The sequence below is a fragment of the Gossypium hirsutum genome, chromosome D11 (assembly GCF_007990345.1).
Source record: "Gossypium hirsutum isolate 1008001.06 chromosome D11, Gossypium_hirsutum_v2.1, whole genome shotgun sequence".
NCBI lineage: Eukaryota > Viridiplantae > Streptophyta > Magnoliopsida > Malvales > Malvaceae > Gossypium > Gossypium hirsutum.
Window position 1 is genome coordinate 57,052,137 of NC_053447.1, and position 18,578 is coordinate 57,070,714.

Here is an 18,578-nt window from a genome sequence, read left to right on the forward strand (position 1 = left end):
GCCCCACGCCCAGCTGTGGGTGCTTTCACTTTCTCTTTTGTAAAAACGACCTATTTCCCTAATTAATGTTTAAAACGGCCTAAAGGTCTAATTAAAAAAAATTAGCATATTCTGCTAATTTGGCCCATTTCAAAATATATAAATTAGTCACTTCCGTTCTATTTTGATTACTCAACTACTAATTTTTTTGATTTAATCACTAAACTTTTCAATATTACATATTTAGTTACTCTGGGTTGATGTTGGCTTTTTTTATTGGTTTAGTAACAAAATTAGTCCTCTAATGTTTCCACATTCTATCAATTTGATCCTAAATATAAAAAATTCAACAAATTTAGCCTTCAATATTTACAAAATTTGACATTTTAGTTCTAATTCTAAAATTTTCAATAAATTTGGCCCTCAACATTTACAAAATCTTTCAATTTAGTCCTAACTCTAAAAAATAAAAAATATATATTTAAAGAAAATCATTTTTGGCCCTTTATAACCCATCTTACCCTCTTTTAAGTCACTTGTAAAAGAACTCAAAAAAGTTGAGATAAAACACAAAAATTAAGATCCAAAAGAAAATAAAGGCATTAAAAATGCTATATGTTTGAGTAGTATGCAAGGGACTTGTTAGCGATTCTATCTAGAAGCAACCGTAAGGTTCATTGTTCGTTTCCATTACGGTTAGGTTTTTTGAGATTCAAAGAAACAGCAAAATAGATCCAAAAAACTTGGGCCTAACAAACAAGGCAATAGAGGAAGATATGACAAATTTAAACATAGCTGATGAAGAAGAGGAACTTGTTCGTGATCAAGAAGAAGAAAAGGAAAGCAATGATGAATTTAACTTGTGTTTGGTAGGAAAAGTCCTAACAAATAGTGCAGTCCACTTCCCATCTATGATGTTTGTTCTTGCTAAACTATATCATCCAATTAAAGGTATTTCCATAACAGAAATCAAAGACAAAAGAATCCTCTTTCGTTTTTATAACAAGTTGCATCTAAGGAGGGTAATGGATGACATACCATGGTTTTTCAATAGACACTTAATTCTTTTCCACCGTTTGGAGAAAGGAGAATATCCAACTCAAGTTTCTTTGATTTACTCGAATTTTTTTGTACAAATTCACAATTTACCCCTTGGTTTTATGTTAGAAAGAATGGCAAGACAGATGGGTAATTTCCTTAGACGCTTTTTAAAATACGATGCAACGATAATAACAAAAGGCGTGAAGAAATATATACGAGTTAAGGTTTGCTCAGATGTATAAAGCCTCTTGAAAAGAAGAAAGTGTATAATATATGGAAAGGACAAATCTACCTATGCCACTTTCCAATACGAAAAGCTATCATTATTTTGTTTTTTATGTAGAAGGTTAGGGCGTAGAGAGAGTTTTTACCCTTTATGATTAACTACAAAAATACAATAGATGAATCTAGGATGGGATATTTCTCTAAGGGCCTTACCAAGAAGGAATGTACAATTTGAGAGTAGATGGTTGTGAGAGGAACTGAGAAATATAGTAAAAAAATAGAAGTAGTGTTGAGGAGCGAAAGGGAAGAGCAATGTTGGTTGGTACATCGAAAACCCAATCATCCAATATGAGGGGTAAGAGAAGTAATAACACAGCCCAACGATAGAGGCATTCTTGAGAACTATCAAATAGGTTTTGGTGGATATGATATTGACAATAATTTGGAGCATAACCCTTTATGGGGATGGACAAAGACCACGAAGAGGATCTAATTGGCATCCTAGAAGGAAAAAAATGTCAGAGGATGAATCAACTAAATGAGACAAACACTATAAGTATGGAAACTGATCTTGACATCAATTCATCGCCAGCCACTAACAAGCAGGTCGATCAGTCGCAACGAAAACCCTCCGCAATTTGGAGCAACCACAGACAGTAAGACATCTCAAAAATCAACTGAGACAGTACCAACCCTAGATTTTGTTCATTATAGAAACAAAATTTAGTTAAAAATAGATGGAACAAATACAAAAAAAGTATGGTTATGTAAACGGGATTGATGTGGGTGCAGGTGGATCTAGAGGGGGTCTCTTTTTAGGATGTCAGGAAAACTTATATATATATCTTAAAAGTTTTTCTAGCTCGTATATTGATGTGAAGGTCAAAGAAGAAAGCGAAGAGGCCGAATGGACATTTAGAGGTTTTTATGGATCCCCAGCAGAGCATCTAAGGAGGGATTTATGGAATAAGCTACGACGCTTGCTTGAGGATTGTCAACTCCCTTGGCTAGTAATGAGAGATTTCAATGAAGTAATGTACTCAGTTTTAGAGAAGAAAGACAAATGGCAACTTTTAGGGAAGTCTTGGAAAATTATGAATTAAGCGACCTTGGCTTTTCAGGGCAATGGTTTATGCGGGAAAGAGGGCGACTAGCGAAAAATAATATAGTGGTGTGTCGTTGAAAGAACCAAAAATAATCAACCCCTATAAAATAACGAAAAAGAATAGTATAAGGAAAATAGGGTCAAATCCTCAGGGACTGAATTTGCACAACTTCTTGTCCCTCGAGATCCCTAGCACAGTCGTGCCCAAAAAAGCAGCGTGCCTAGAAAAAAACAAAATTAAAAATATGGAGGGGTTGAAATTGTATAAATTGAAATTGAAATTTTAAAGAGAAACAGAATTAAGAATAAAAGATTTTCTGATTGAAAAATTCCAGCCTCTAGTTATCTCGATCCTCCTTGGGTTCAATCCTAAGCTTTTAGGTGATCCTTCTCATAACAGAATAAGCCAGTTATAGTGAAAGAGGACACCTACGACCACTAACTTCACTTAGATTTTAGACTTACGATTTAGAGGAACCTAACTCTAGCCAACCGTCACTTTTATGGGACCGTCTTACACTAGATCATCAGTTCTTAATGGCGAATGCCAAGCCATTTTGTCTCTTGGGCTCGACAACCATTGACGCAGTAAGCTAACGAACTGACTGTGCAACTTTCCCAAAACATACAAAGCGGTCGCCTCTGCACAAGATGGAAAGATCACTTTTGGAAGGACATGGACGGAAGCGTCAGTCTCGTAATGCAGAGAAACGATGAATACCCGTTGAGAAGGCTAAGGGCGGATTCTAAGCCTCATGAACCTTTTTTGGGAGAATCTCGAAAACCTTTGGCTAGATGACCTTAGTAGCTCATGCTTTTTGGGAAAAAATAAATAAGTTTAATCAAATGAAATTTTATTGAATAATAAAAAGAACAAAAGCTAAGAGCTTTAAGGAGACAGAGTTTTTATAGAAAAGATAAGTCCCTATTTATGTCATTTCATCCCCTATTTATAGTACACAGAAAACCTAATTTGTTCCTATTAAAACTCTAAAAGATAAATAAAGATAAAATTTGAAATTAAATCTAAATAATAATCCTAACAATAATCCTAATGAAATTTAAATTTAAATAGAGTCTTATCGTTTATAAATCTCTTCTTTAAACTTTTGTCACCAAGTCTTTCACACTTTGTATTTTTGGCACCACTTCTTTCCTATTTCGCATGCTGGCCCATTTAATCTTTAAATTCATGCTTTTGGCCCCCAAATTCCTTTTGCCTTCAATTTCGTCCTTACAAGATAAAAAAAACCATAAAAAGCACAATTTAGTAGAATCATACTCAAAATATATATGCAATTAACACATAAAAGTATGTCATTTTAGAGTATTATCATATTCCCCCACTTAGCTCATGCTTGCCTTTAAGTATGGTTTCTATCCACGGTGTTATTTTGATTTTACCATGAAAGAAGTATCACTCCAAAGTTTTTTTATAAAAATTAGGCATAATGCATATTACAAATAAAGAGAACCTTTAGCTTGCTTTAAGTAACACTGAAAAGTATTCCAACTTAAACACACAAAAATCAAAACCGACTTGGATTATTTCATGAAAATTAGGTAGTTTACTAAACTTACCAAGATACCCTATTTTTTACTTGTTTTTCCTTTTTCTTTTTTTACTTCTTTTTTTGTTTTTCTTTTCTTAAGAATATATTGAACCTTTTGACGCGAAAAAAGATGACACCAAGCACCCCACCACGGTTACTCAGCCCAACATACTCCTAATTTGTTATATTTATATATGTTTTTCTTTTCTTAATAATATATTGAACCTTTTGACGCGAATAGAGATGACAACCAAGCACCCCACCCCAGTTACTTAGCCCAACACATTCTTAAAAATTTTTATTTAATTCCGGTTAGTGGAGTTTTACCTAACATGTCACACAACCTTTTAACCCAAAGTAGGATGACAACCCAAGCACTTACCCCAGTTACTCAGTTAGTCACGTTTTAAGCTGTGCTCATAACCATGGAGGCACCAAAATTTATTATTATCGTGAAAAAGAATTTTAATTTTAGAGGACTAGAAAAAAAAATCAAGTGCCAAAAATAAGTTTCGGCAACTACCTAACAGTCATGAACATAAATTTAGCATACAATTGTATTAAGTGTCCTCTTTGCATTTAAACTTAATCGATTTTACTATAAGCAAGATAGGGTTAACTTTATTAATCATAATTTCTTTTAGACAAATTGAAATAAAACAGTAGAGATGAAATCAAACTAGCAAAATCATAACTAACTCAGTAGATAAGAATCATGCTCGCAGGTCAAACAATGGGCAATTCTTGGTTAAAATCTTGGGCATGAAAAGAGGCAGAATATTCTAAAAAAATAAATATGGCCAAAAACGAGCACAAGGAAGCAACAATAGTAAAACAATAGTAAAAGCAACAGATAAAATTACAAAAATAATGAGGAATGCCTCCCTATACTTAAAATACATTGTCCTCGATGTGAAATGAAAAGGAAAAAAAAAGAAAAATATAGGTAAAAGTAAAAGGGTTTAGAAAAACTCCCCATGTAGTCATTGTCGTTCAAGCATAGCTGTAAGGAGGGGAAGGTTTGGCATCACGTGGAGGAAAGGAATGAGGCGAAGGCTACGGTGCGGCTCCTATTCCTAGCCATAGTGTAACACCCATTACCCGTATCCAACACCGGAATAAGGTACGAGGCATTACCAAAACACATACACTTGTAAACGTATTAAACCGAGTTATAAAATTTCATCTAAATTAAAACTTTCAAAATAATTAACATGCTTCTATAACTTTTCATAATATATCCTCAAAATATTATAATCATAATAATTAGGGCCTACGAGACCCGATACATACTTATGCAATTCAATGCTTCATTTCCATTTCATTCAATTTGCAATTTCTCATGCTCACAATGTAAATCATATCACTAGCAATTTCCATTTAATTCATGTACAATTCAATGACATTAAGTTCAACACTAATACGTATTTACCATTTATCTCAATGTTTATCGATTATACCATTCAATAACACATTTATGAAATTCTCAATTTTGCAATGAAAATATCACTTTAGCTTAAATAACGACATCATCCTGTTATAAATACACAACCACTTATCCATTTCCTTTAATTCTTTTAGGCCCATTTGTCACTTACCATCCTTAATCAAATTAGGGAACGGTTACGGAAAATTGAGTACTTCACTTCCTCTTGGCCATAGTATAACTATGGTCTTACGTATGATCACTTATCACTTGTCCCTGATCAGATAAGTGTAGCTAGGCTACCACTTATCACTTTGTCACTTGATCAGATAAGTGTAGCTAAAGCTACCACTTATCACTTTGTCACTTGATCAGAAGTACTCAAATCCGGCGTTCCGCTTAATTTGATCATTTATTCAGTTTTCGCATTTTTATTCTATTCTCATTTCAACAATAAATATATATTTCATCATACATTATATAATTTATGAAATTAACATTTAATCATTAAATTTCAGCCATATGAACTTACTATTTCATTATCTTTCCATACTTGTTCCTATGCACATCACACAAGATATAAACATATCATTCAACCATAGTTGCAAGCTAGTGTATTTAAATATAACTCTTTTTGGAACTAACCACATGATAAACCATTCATGACATTATTTTATGCCAAATCATATACCGAATATACCATACACACATACTATGAAATTTTATTTTCACACATGAGCTTAAACCATGACCAATAATACACAAATATAAGCATCATTCATATTTCATCGTTTATCAGTTATAATCAAACATATGACCAATTATACACAAATCATTTATATATTTCCCAATTTTCCTCCACCTCCTCTCCATTCCTCATCCTTAATGTGTATAACACATTTAAACAACATTATTCGTACTTTCACTATTTTCTTGTATGTAAAATTCAAGTTGTCCGTCTGAGTTAGAGTCACTAAATTATTTTTCCCTGGAGATACAGAACCTAAAATTAAGATCCGTAAATTTTTCCCGAAACTAGATTCACATATCCTCTTACCATAAAAATTTCATAATTTTTGGTTTAGCCAAATAGTACAGTTTATTCTTTAAAGTTTCCCCTGTTTTGCTGTCTGACAGTTCTGACCTCTCTTCACTAAAAATTAATTATCTCATTGTACAGAATTCAGATGATGTTTCCGTTTATTTCTTTTGAAAATAGACTCATTAAGGATTCTCAAAATATAAACTATAACTCATAATTATTTTTTTATAATTTTTAACAATTTTCAAAAGTCAGAACAGGGGATTCCAAACTCATTCTGACTTGGTCTAACTAAACTTCAAATATCTCAAACTTTACAATTCCATTACTTACAACGTTTCTTCTATGAGAAACTAGACTCAACAAGATTTAATTTCATATTTTATTCATCCTCTAGTTCAATTCCCACAATTTTTGGTGATTTTTCGAAGTTAGACTACTGCTGCTATCCAAAACTGCTTTAGTGCAAAATGTTGCTTTCCATTTTGCCCCAAATTTCACAGTTTATACAATTCGGTCCTTTCTCAATTAACCCCTCAATTAATCTAATTTTCTCAATTAATACTTTACCTAGACATTATAAGTTGTTACACAACTATTGAAATTCAGAATTTCCACATATAACTCTATCTTCAAACTCTTTTACTATTAGGTCCCAAACATTCACTGTCTATTCAATTCTTTCAATAAAATCAGCATATGAACAATTTAAAGCTCTAATTCCATGATAAATCATCATATACTTCCAGCACATATTCATAGCAACTTTCAAATTCTTTCATAGAATCAAAAACTAATGAATTCAACAAGTGGGCCTAGTTGTAAAAGTCACAAAAACATAAAATTTTCAAGAAATAATCAAGAGTTGAACTTACCTGCAGTAAAAAATAGGAAGAACCAGCTTAAGGAAACCCTTCTATGGTGTTTTTACTGATGAGAATGCAGAAAAATAAAGAGAAATCTAGATAATTCCACTTTGGTCCTAACTTTATTAAGTAAATTTTGCAATATTCCAATTTTTCCCTTAATTCTCCTTACTTTGTTGCTGATTTCATGCCTTTGCCGTCCAGCCCAAATAGACCTTGGGTCTATTTACCTTTTAAGCCCTCTTCCTTTTATTATTTAAGCTATTTAATCATTTCCAATAATTTTTCATTTGTTACAATTTAGTCCTTTTTGTTCAATTAATTATCAGAACTTTAAAATTTCTTAACGAAACTTTAATACTAACTTTTTAACACTGTTGACACCATTTTTTGAATGAAAACGGGGTCGACTTGGATAAAAAAAGAATGAAAACGGGAGTCGCCACCGATCCTTTTTGATGAGGTGTGATCGGGTCACCTTGAAAAGTGGTTGTTTTTAATAAACGATTTAATTTTTATTAAAACAAAGATTTTGGTCTGTGAAATTTAAAAAAAAACGGGTTCGGGAGTCGGTTACGCACGAGGAAGGATTAGCACCCTCGATACGCCCAAAATTGGTACCTAGTTGATTAATTAGTGTCTTAGTGTCGAAAATTGAAAATTTGAAGGGTTTTAAAAATACGATCCTTAAAAGAAAACTATGATAACGTGAATTGAAATATAAGATTCTCTTGTTCCGAAGGAATATCACATCCAGCACATTAGGACACGATACCCTAAACCATCGAAACCAAGATCACCTTATAGTTTAATAAAACTATATTTTGAAGCTTTAAGAGGATATTTGGCTGTTTAGTCGAACGAGAAATCGAAACCCAGCACATTAGGGCACGTTTCCTCGATTTTCCAAACGCGAAATATCGCCTTATTTAAAAGTTTAAAAAGGATATTTGGCTATTTGGTCGAACGAGAAATCGAAACCCAGCACGTTAGGGCACGTTTTCTCGATTTTCCAAACGCGAAATATTGCCTTATTTAGAAAAATTTTCCTTTTGATGTTTGGTGTTAATGCTTGACGAAACAATAACGAATACGACAAGGTAAGCAAAGTAAAGTGAGTAACAACAATACAATAGGCAAAATGAAATGACGAGGCGATTACATACACGAAGCATACAAATAAATAAATAGAACTAACATTTAAAAAAGCACAAGTGTACATGAATAAATAAACAAGCACCCAATAACAATGATGACAATAAATACAATTATGTAAAAATGTATATGCATGTATAATTTAAAACCATAAAATAAGAAATATATATATAAATTACAGAATATGAAAACATAGATAAGTATATACGCATATATGAAATCGATAAATATTTAAAAAATGTAAATGTATATTTATATACTTACAAATCGTGATAATATAAGATATATGTATGTGAATTATAAAATATATGAAATATACAAAAAGCATTTTTAAGAGTATAAAATATATAAGTATGTATATGATGTAAAATATGCATAAATATATGTAAGTGTATAAAAATTATGAAGTGTGAAAAAATATGTTTAAATAGGTATAAGTACGTATATCTACATATATATGTAAAAATATAATATTTAAAAAAGGGGGGTATATATATATGTGCGTAATATATATAAAATTATAATATAATGTTAAAATATTCACATAATATACATAATAATAGTGTTGAAAACATCTATTAATAATAAATACACACTTATATGTATTAAAGATATATTCATAAATATAAAAAACATATACTAATAATCACAATAGTAAAGACAAAAAATGTATACGTAACATAATGCGAAAATATATAAATGTTGTGATATCTAAAACATATACATAAAAATGAAAAAAAATGTATGACGAATAATGCAAAGATATTTGTATGAGATGATGGGAAATATACGAATAGCACGATATTTACAAGTGTATGCCTAATATAATTATAAAAAATGATATAAATAAATGAATACATGAAAATAATACCATATATACAAAAATACCTATATATATATGTAATGAAATATGTGAACAAATATTAATATTAATGAATATATGATACATGTATATAATAATAGAAACGAAACAAAATATATATATAGTTAAATATAATACAATAATAATAAAACAACAATGATAATAATATTATATATATAACAATTTATATTTAAAATTGAATTAAACAGCAAAAATATTATGAAATTTAAGGTAAAAAATTGAAGAAGGGATGAGATTGGATTAAAAACCAAATCTCTGGGGCGAATTTTGAAAGAAATTAAAGGAGAATGAACTTATCAGAACGCGCGTTAAACTATGGGGGATCAAATAAATAATTTGTCCAAACACTTGAAACGACACCGTTGGAAGGGGGACTAAATCGCAAAGTGTAATGGATTTCAGGGTCAATTTATAAACAACGAATAACTTAATTGCGAAATATAAAAATGCGGAAGGGCCAATTGCGCAAATAGCCCTTCCGCTCAAAAACACGCGGATCCTACCCTGGTGTGGGTCGGGTCGACCCGCCCCACGTCCGAAACGACGTCGTTTTATCATTAAACAGGGGGGGACCAAAACGGTGTGTTTTGGTCCCCTATAAAAGCTAAAATTTTTTGAAAAAATTCATTTGAGACCAGGTGAGGGGAAAAAAAGGAAAGAAAGAGGGAGAGGGAGGGCACGGAGCGATTTCCGACAAAGGGGGGGGTACCGGACGGCCACCGGAGGCTCGCCGGCGCCGGCGCCGGCCACCGCACGCGGTGGCCGGAAAGGTAAAATTTTTTTATTTTTTTTTGCTAACTCCCTTTTTTAGATTTATGCTATGTAAAAATATGTAATAGAGAGTTTTTGAACAATAAAAACCTTAGATCTGACTGCCTTTTCTGTTTTTGGTCTTTCTCGCTTGAATCTGCTTTTTTCTTGTATTCTTAAGTAGTATTACAGTTGAAAAATGAAAAGAAAAAATCCCCCCGTTTTATGACAGATTTCGGCTTTTAAAGCCAATATATTTGTTTTGTTCCTTTTGTTTATCATTTTCCCCATCATCGCATGCTTTCTTTGCTGTTGTTTCTGTCTCTGTTGCAGGTGGTGGGCACGGTGGAGCAAGTGGGGGTGTCAGACGCGTGGGGCGTGGTGGACGAGGAGGTGGAGCGGCGGCTGACAATGGTGGGAGCTAGGGCTTGCTGCTGGAATCTTTCAAGCAGATGGGCTGTTAGGGTTTTAAAATTTGGGCTCAGGTAGTTTTAGGATTGGGCTAGGTTGGTTTAGGGTATTGGGCTAGGTTAGTTGGGTTTTGGGTTTATTTTGTAATTGGACTGTTGTTTATTGTTTTAATATTCGGGCCTGGGCATAAAATTGGGCCTTACAGCTGCCCCTCTTTGCGTGTTATCGTGTAACGAGAACAGAGCAAAGACTAAGAAAGGCCAATTTTGCCCGGGCTCGTCGAGTTTTGACTTCTTTTGGTGCTTCCTTTCTTCAAGTAACCTCATTCTAGTCCACTGCGTCTTATGAATCTTCGATCTGCTCTACTGCAACTTTAGATACGCCTTGTAGCTTCAATCTACTCTGCTACAATTCCATGGGGATGAGATTTGTGTTTTTCTTCGTCCGCTCAATTACTGCTTAGGGAGACAGGATTTGTGCTCTTCACTCTATTCCACTGTTGAATGTAGGGAGATAGAGTTATTGGTTTCAATGTACTCCACTGTAGTCAGGGAGGTAAAATCTGCCATCGTCGATCGGCTTTCTTCGATCTACTTCACCACCAGTATGGGAAGACAAGATCTGCATCGTCGATCCACTTCCTACCAATATAGAAAGACAGGACCTGCTATCTTCGATCTACTTCACGCCAATACATGAAGATAAGATCTGCTTTCTGCGATCTACTTTGCCACCAATATGGGAAGACAAGATCTGCATCTTCGATCCACTTCTTACCAATATAGGAAGATAGGATCTGCTACATTCGATCTACTTCACGCCAATACATGAAGACAAGATCTGTTTTCTGCGATTCTACTTCGCCACCAATATGGGAAGACAAGATCTGCATCTTCGATCCACTTCCTACCAGTATAGGAAGATAGGATCTGATATCTTCGATCTACTTCACGCCAATACATGAAGACAAGATCTACTTTCTTCGATCTACTTCGCCACCAATATAGGAAGACAAGATCTGCATCTTCGATCCACTTCCTACCAATATAGGAAGATAATATCTACTTTCTTCGATCTACTTCGCCACCAATATGGGAAGACAATATCTACTTTCTTCGATCCACTTCCTACCAATATAGGAAGATAATATCTGCTACCTTCGATCTACTTCACGCCAATACATGAAGACAAGATCTGCTTTCTACGATCTGCTTCGCCACCAATATGGGAAGACAAGATCTGCATCTTCGATCCACTTTCTACCAATATAGGAAGATAGGACCTGCTACCTTCGATCTACTCCACGCCAATACATGAAGACAAGATCTGTTTTCTGCGATCTACTTCGCCACCAGTATGGGAAGACAAGATCTGCGTCGTCGATCTACTTCCTACCAATATAGGAAGATAAGATCTGCTACCTCCGATCTACTTCACGCCAATACATGAAGACAAGATCTGTTTTCTGCGATCTACTTCGCCACCAGTATGGGAAGACAAGATCTGCGTCGTCGATCTACTTCCTACCAATATAGGAAGATAAGATCTGCTACCTTCGATCTACTTCACGCCAATACATGAAGACAAGATCTGTTTTCTGCGATCTACTTCGCCACCAGTATGGGAAGACAAGATCTGCGTCGTCGATCTACTTCCTACCAATATAGGAAGATAAGATCTGCTACCTTCGATCTACTTCACGCCAATACATGAAGACAAGATCTGCTTTAATGACTTCAATCTATCCCACTGTAACTTCAGGGGTATAGGATTTGTTTCTTTGATCTGTTCTCTGGGGAACATGACCTGCAAAATCCATTTCATGGACCTATTTATGCCTAGTGTTTAGGATGACATGATCAGAATGAATCAAATGCTCCTAACTAGATGTGTATGTATTATATTTGTAGAATGTCATGAGAATGATCCATTTTTAATGCTTAGGTTGTCATTCCTTCTTGTTCATCAAGGTTCTATCACTGATGTCTTCTTGTTCAGCCAGTTTGACAGAAAACCCAAAGAAATAGACGCTATTTAGACTATCATTTCTCAAATGTTTCCAACCCTTAGGTTTGGTTAGTTCTAAACAATAGTCCTGTTTCAGGTCCTCGTATTATTTAGAAACTTTCAGAGTAATATGCAGAACTCCTTCTGCATGTGTATTGTCAATCCATTAATCGTTATTTCAAGGAAAAATGCTTGAAAGATTATCAAAATGGACAAAATAAAATTTTGCTGAGAGCAAAGCTCGAAATGAATAAATCAATCAAGATAGCAAACTTTGCTGAGATATGATGAAAAAGATTATCACAATGAATAAGATGGAATTTTATTGGGAGCAGAGCTCTAAATGAACAAATAGCAAATTTTGCTAAGATAAGATAAAAAAAAAAAACAGGTGCTCCAGATATCGCAGCATGAGTTCCTCTGCACAAACTCTGTGTTTAGAAATCCTAAAAGACTTTGTTGATGCCCCAAGATGTAGCATCTCTCCTTCTTGTTAATTTGGAGAAGACAAAACTACTCTATGCCTCAACTTTGATCGAAAATTCGAATTGCCCATTCCTGGGTTTTCAATTCAAAGCCCCTTTGGTCTCAAGGTGCCCTTTGCGGGTTTTCGCCTTGGCCTCTCCCCTTTTTTTTTTTTTTTTTTTTTTTTTTAGGCAAAGTACCTCTTCACTGAATCCGAATTCACAGGATTGGGCAAGCTTTTGCCATCCATCCCAGTTAAAATTAATGCCCCTCCTGAAAAGGCCTTTTTTACTACATAAGGTCCCTCCCAGTTTGGCATCCACTTTCCTCTGAAGTCCTTTTGTATGGGAAGGATCTTCTTCAGTACCAAGTCCCCTTCATGGAAGTTTCTAGGACGAACTTTCTTATTGTAAGCTCGCATCATTCGTTTCTGGTACATTTGACCATGACGGATAGCTCTTAACCTCCTTTCCTCAATCAAGTTCAGCTGATCATATCGGGCTTGGACCCATTCTGCTTCATCTAACTTTAGTTCTGAAAAAACTCGGAGAGAGGGAATTTCAACCTCAATTGGTAGCACTGCCTCCATCCCATAAACCAAAGAGAATGGTGTTGCCCCGGTAGAAGTCCTGACGGATGTTCGATAAGCATAGAGGGCGAATGGCAACTTTTCGTGCCAATCTCTATAGGTCTCAGTCATTTTCCCCACAATCTTTTTGATATTTTTATTGGCTGCCTCCACCGCACCATTCATCTTCGGACGATATGGCGGTGAGTTGTGGTGCTTGATCTTGAATTGATTACAAACCTCTGCTATCGTGCTATTATTCAAATTTAATGCGTTGTCTGATATGATCCTTTCAGGCATTCCATACCGACATATGATTTCCTTCTTTAAAAACTTGCTGACAGCTGTCTTTGTGACGTTGGCGTAAGAAGTAGCCTCTACCCACTTAGTAAAGTAGTCAATCACTACAAAAATGAAACGATGTCCGTTTGAAGCCTTTGGCGATATCGGCCCAATGACGTCCATGCCCCACATGGAGAAAGGCCATGGGGAAGTCATGACGTGAAGAGGTGATGGAGGCACATGAATTTTGTCTCCGTAAATCTGGCATTTATGGCACTTCTTAGCATACTTGATGCAGTCTCCTTCCATGGTAGACCAATAATATCCAAATCTCATGATCTGTCTGGCCATTGTGAAACCGTTAGCGTGTGTTCCACAAATACCATCATGGACTTCTTCCAAGATCTGCTTGGCCTCCACAGCGTCTACACATCTTAACAGCACCTGATCTTTTCCTCTTTTGTACAGGATTTCCCCATCTAAGACGTAACCACTGGCCAGCCTCCTCAACATTCTTTTGTCATTCTCAGTTGCTTGGTTTGGGTATTCACAATTTTTCACGTATCGCAATATGTCCTGATACCAAGGGTTGTCGTCCTTTTCTTCTTCCTCGTCAATATTACAACAGTGGGCTGGAGCATCATAAATGCTCATTTGGATAGGCTTCACATCCTCTGGTCTATTTACTTTGATCATGGAAGCCAATGTAGCTAAAGCATCGGCCATCTGATTCTCGTCTCGTGGGAGATAACAAAAAGTGATGTCGTCAAACTCCTCAATCAATTCTAGGACCATCCTTCGGTAACTAATCAACTTAGGGTCTCTTGTTTCCCATTCGCCTTTGAGCTGATAAATTACCAATGCTGAATCCCCATATACCTCAAGTACCTTGATTTTGCGTTCCATAGCCGCGCGGATTCCCATGATACATGCTTCATATTCCGCCATGTTATTTGTGCAATCAAAATCTAGTTTACTGGTGAAAGGATAATGATCACCGTTTGGAGATACCAAGACTGCCCCAATCCCGTTGCCCATGGCATTTGAGGCTCCGTCAAAATTTAATTTCCAAGTATTGCCTTCTTGTGTGCCCGTTTCAGTAGTTGCCACATACATCAGATCCTCATTTGGGAAGTCAAAGTTCAAAGGCTCATAATCGTCCAGGGCTCTACTTGCTAGGAAATCTGCTATCGCGCTCCCTTTTACAGCCTTTTGATTCACATAGGTTATGTCGAATTCAGATAGTAGAATTTGCCATCGGGCCATCCTTCCGTTTAGAGCAGTTGACTCCATCATGTATTTCAGAGGGTCTAACTTTGAGATTAACCAAGTCGTATGGTACAACATGTATTGTCTCAATCTCCGAGTAGTCCAAACCAATGCGCAACATAATTTTTCAATTGGCGAATATCTCGTTCGCATTCAGTGAACTTCTTACTGAGATAATAGATCGCTCTTTCTTTTCGTCCTGACTCATCATGTTGGCCGAGCACGCACCCCATGGAATTCTCAAATACTGCCAAGTATAGTATTAGTGGTTTGTCAGGGCAAGGTGGCATCAGTACTGGGGCGTTGGACAAGTAATGTTTAACTCTTTCGAAAGTTTCCTGGCACTCCTCATCCCATACACCTGGATTGTGTTTCCTAAGAAGGCGGAATATGGGGTCACATTTCTCAGTTAATTGTGAAATGAATCGAGCGATGTAATTCAGTCTTCCTAGGAAACCCCGAACTTCTTTTGAGTACTTGGCGGAGGTAATTCTTTTATGGCCTTAACTTTGTCTGGGTCAATTTCGATTCCCTTTTCGCTGACTAAGAATCCTAGCAGTTTTCCTGATCTAGCCCCGAAAGTACACTTGGCTGGGTTAAGTTTTAGCTGGAACTTCCTTAACCTCAGAAACAGTTTTCTCAGAACTTGCACGTGTTCCCTTTCTGTTCTGGATTTTGCGATCATGTCATCAACATAAACTTCTATCTCTTTATGCATCATATCATGGAATAATGCTACCATGGCTCTCTGATACGTTGCTCCCGCATTTTTCAATCCAAAAGGCATCACTTTATAACAAAACGTCCCCCACATCGTTATGAATGTGGTCTTCTCCCTGTCTTCAGAAAGCATCTTAATTTGGTTGTACCCGGAGAAACCATCCATGAAAGAGAACAGTGAGTATCCGGCCGTGTTGTCTACCAAGGTATCGATATGAGGCAGTGGGAAATTATCTTTTGGGCTGGCTTTGTTCAAGTCTCTGTAGTCCACACACATTCGCACCTTCCCATCTTTCTTAGGAACAGGGACTATATTGGCTACCCATTCTGAGTACTTGACCACCTGTAAGAAACCAGCATCAAATTGCTTCTTGACTTCTTCCTTTATTTTTAGCAAGACATCAGGCCTCATCCTTCGAAGCTTTTGTTGGACTGGTTTGCATTCCTTCTTTATAGGCAATCGGTGCACCACGATATCAGTACTTAAACCTGGCATATCTTGGTAGGACCATGCGAAGACATCTTTAAACTCTTGAAGCAACTCAACAAGGTCTCGCCTTGTTTCCTTGGCAATGCAAGCGCCAACTTTTACCTCTCTGCCCTCTTCTAAGATCACGACTTCTACTGATTCCTTATAGGGTAGAATTTGTTTTTCCTCTTCTTCCATCATTCTTAACAAATCCGGAGATAAAACGCTGTCTTGGTCACCTTCAAAATCTTGAGGATTATCTATACTCATGTCTTGCTCAAATAGAGACTCTGAATTAGTAACAGAGTCGCTCATCTCGTTGATATCTGAAGACCTGTTATTGGAACAAATGGAGGCCCAAATAAAAGAATCTAAGAATACTTGTATGCATACTATGATTATAAAGGGAATGAAAAGAATGAAAGAATATTTGCTCAAGATGAAACTGAATGATAAGTTTTCACTGAAATTAGATTTTGGACATGTGCCTTTTACAAAAGATTCTTATCGCCCCCAGGCTTAGGGCGACAAGTGTTCTGAATATTACTCTGAATTAGTTCTAAATGTTACAGGGATCTCTTCTGCAGTCCAGTTATTCAAAACACTTCCAGGTTCGTAAGGACGAATGCCCGATAAATTCCTTTCCACCCTTTCTTCCGCGGATATGGCATTAATGTCCAACCTCTCAATCCTTCCCTCCGTAACCTCATCCTTCTCTTCAGGGTAGACAATTCCCTTGAAACAAAAGTCTTAGATATATGGGGAAAGGTCATCGGTCCCACTTGACTCTATCCGCCCAATGTGCTCTTCTCTTTCCTGCTTTTCTCCATCTCTTTCCTCCTTCCTCGCATTAGGCTTATATCCAACCATAACGGTCCTGTTTGTTAATTAGGATCGGTACTCCGACCCTTCCCTGGAGGTATTTTCCCAATCCTCTTCCAGGCAATGCTCCCTTTCCCATCGTTAGCTGTAAGCTCATTGACGTAGCTTTGGATATCTTAGGCTCTGGGATTTTGCTCATCTCGATGACAAATGTGGCATTTACGAATTCCAATGATCGGAATGAACATTCTATCGCTTCACTATCGGCCTCTATGTATGGCATATCATCGGTGACTGATGCAATGATGTCTTCTTCTGCATCTATAGTCACCAATCGACCCTCCATCACCAATTTTAACTTTTGGTGAAGTGACGATGGTACAGCTCCTGCAGAATGGATCCAAGGCCTCCCCAATAGGCAATTGTAAGATGGTTTAATATCCATTACCAAAAATCCACCTCGTATGTATTTGGACCAATCAATAGAGGTATCTCGATTCTTCCATCACTTTCCTCTGAGTGCCATCAAATGCTCTCACTATATTTTGGCATGATTTCATGTGAGAACTATCCACAGGTAGCCTGTTTAATGTGGACAGGGGCAGAACATTTAGGGCCGATCCATTGTCAACAAGTACCGCCGGTAGTATACACCCTTTGCAACGGACAGTGATGTGCAAGGCCTTGGTGGATCCCATACGCCTGGCGGGATCTCATCATCGTTGAAGAAGATGAAGTTATCGGCATTTATATTGTTAACCAGGCGATCCAATTTGTTCACTGAGATATCTTTAGCGACATAAGTCTCATTTAGCACTTTTACCAACGCATTACGATGTATCTCTGAACTTAGAAGTAACTCGAGCACTGAGATGCGAGCGGGTTGCTTATGCAATTGTTCCACCACGCTATATTCGCTATGCTTCAAGAATTTTAGGAATTCTCTAGCCTCATTTTCAGTCACTGGTGTGTTAGTATGCGGTTCAGTTCCGATCGTCTTCGTTTTATCTTGTTCAACCGCCAAGGTTTTTCCTTTTATAGGCTCCCTTTTTGTATTTCCCAGGTCGTAGCGTTTTCCACTACGCGTATAGAAGCCTGCGTCATTACCCTCTTCTGAAGCATTTATCGGGTTCTCCTCTCCCGTGATCATCACATTGCAGTCGTAATTCCAAGGAACCTTTTTGCTATCCTTGTAAGGAAAGGCTACAGGTTTTTGGATTATGACCCTTGGCGCCAGTTGTATTCCAGATCCTGTACTCGTTGGCCTTGAAATAATCACCACTGGGTGATTTGGGCCTTCCATAGACCCCTCCTCCGAGGCATAAACTTCTCCATTTCAAAGTCCTTTGATCTCTTCATAAATCTAGCTCTTTGTTGTCCATCAGATTTTGCACCAAGGCCCTGATTCAGTGCAGTTTCGAATGTCATGGTCTTCTTCAGCATGAAACTCGCAGTACGTCTTCGTTCCTTCGGGCCTTTCTTTTGAATCTTGTTTGATGAGACTCCTTCTATCATTTGTCTCCAGACCCAACTCAATGGG

The 18,578-nt window shown here is 36.6% G+C and overlaps 1 protein-coding gene across 1 annotated transcript in view; it reads left to right on the forward strand.

Moving 5' to 3' along the window:
- Positions 1 to 755: 755 nt before the first annotated feature.
- Positions 756 to 18,578, forward strand: part of LOC107928732 (glycine-rich RNA-binding protein 10-like) — a 31,819-nt gene continuing 13,996 nt past the window's right edge. Inside the window, exons 1-2 of the mRNA XM_041104324.1 lie at positions 756 to 930; positions 10,359 to 10,439. Coding sequence (XP_040960258.1) covers positions 756 to 930; positions 10,359 to 10,439 — 256 coding nt within the window. The remainder of the gene's footprint in view (positions 931 to 10,358; positions 10,440 to 18,578) is intronic.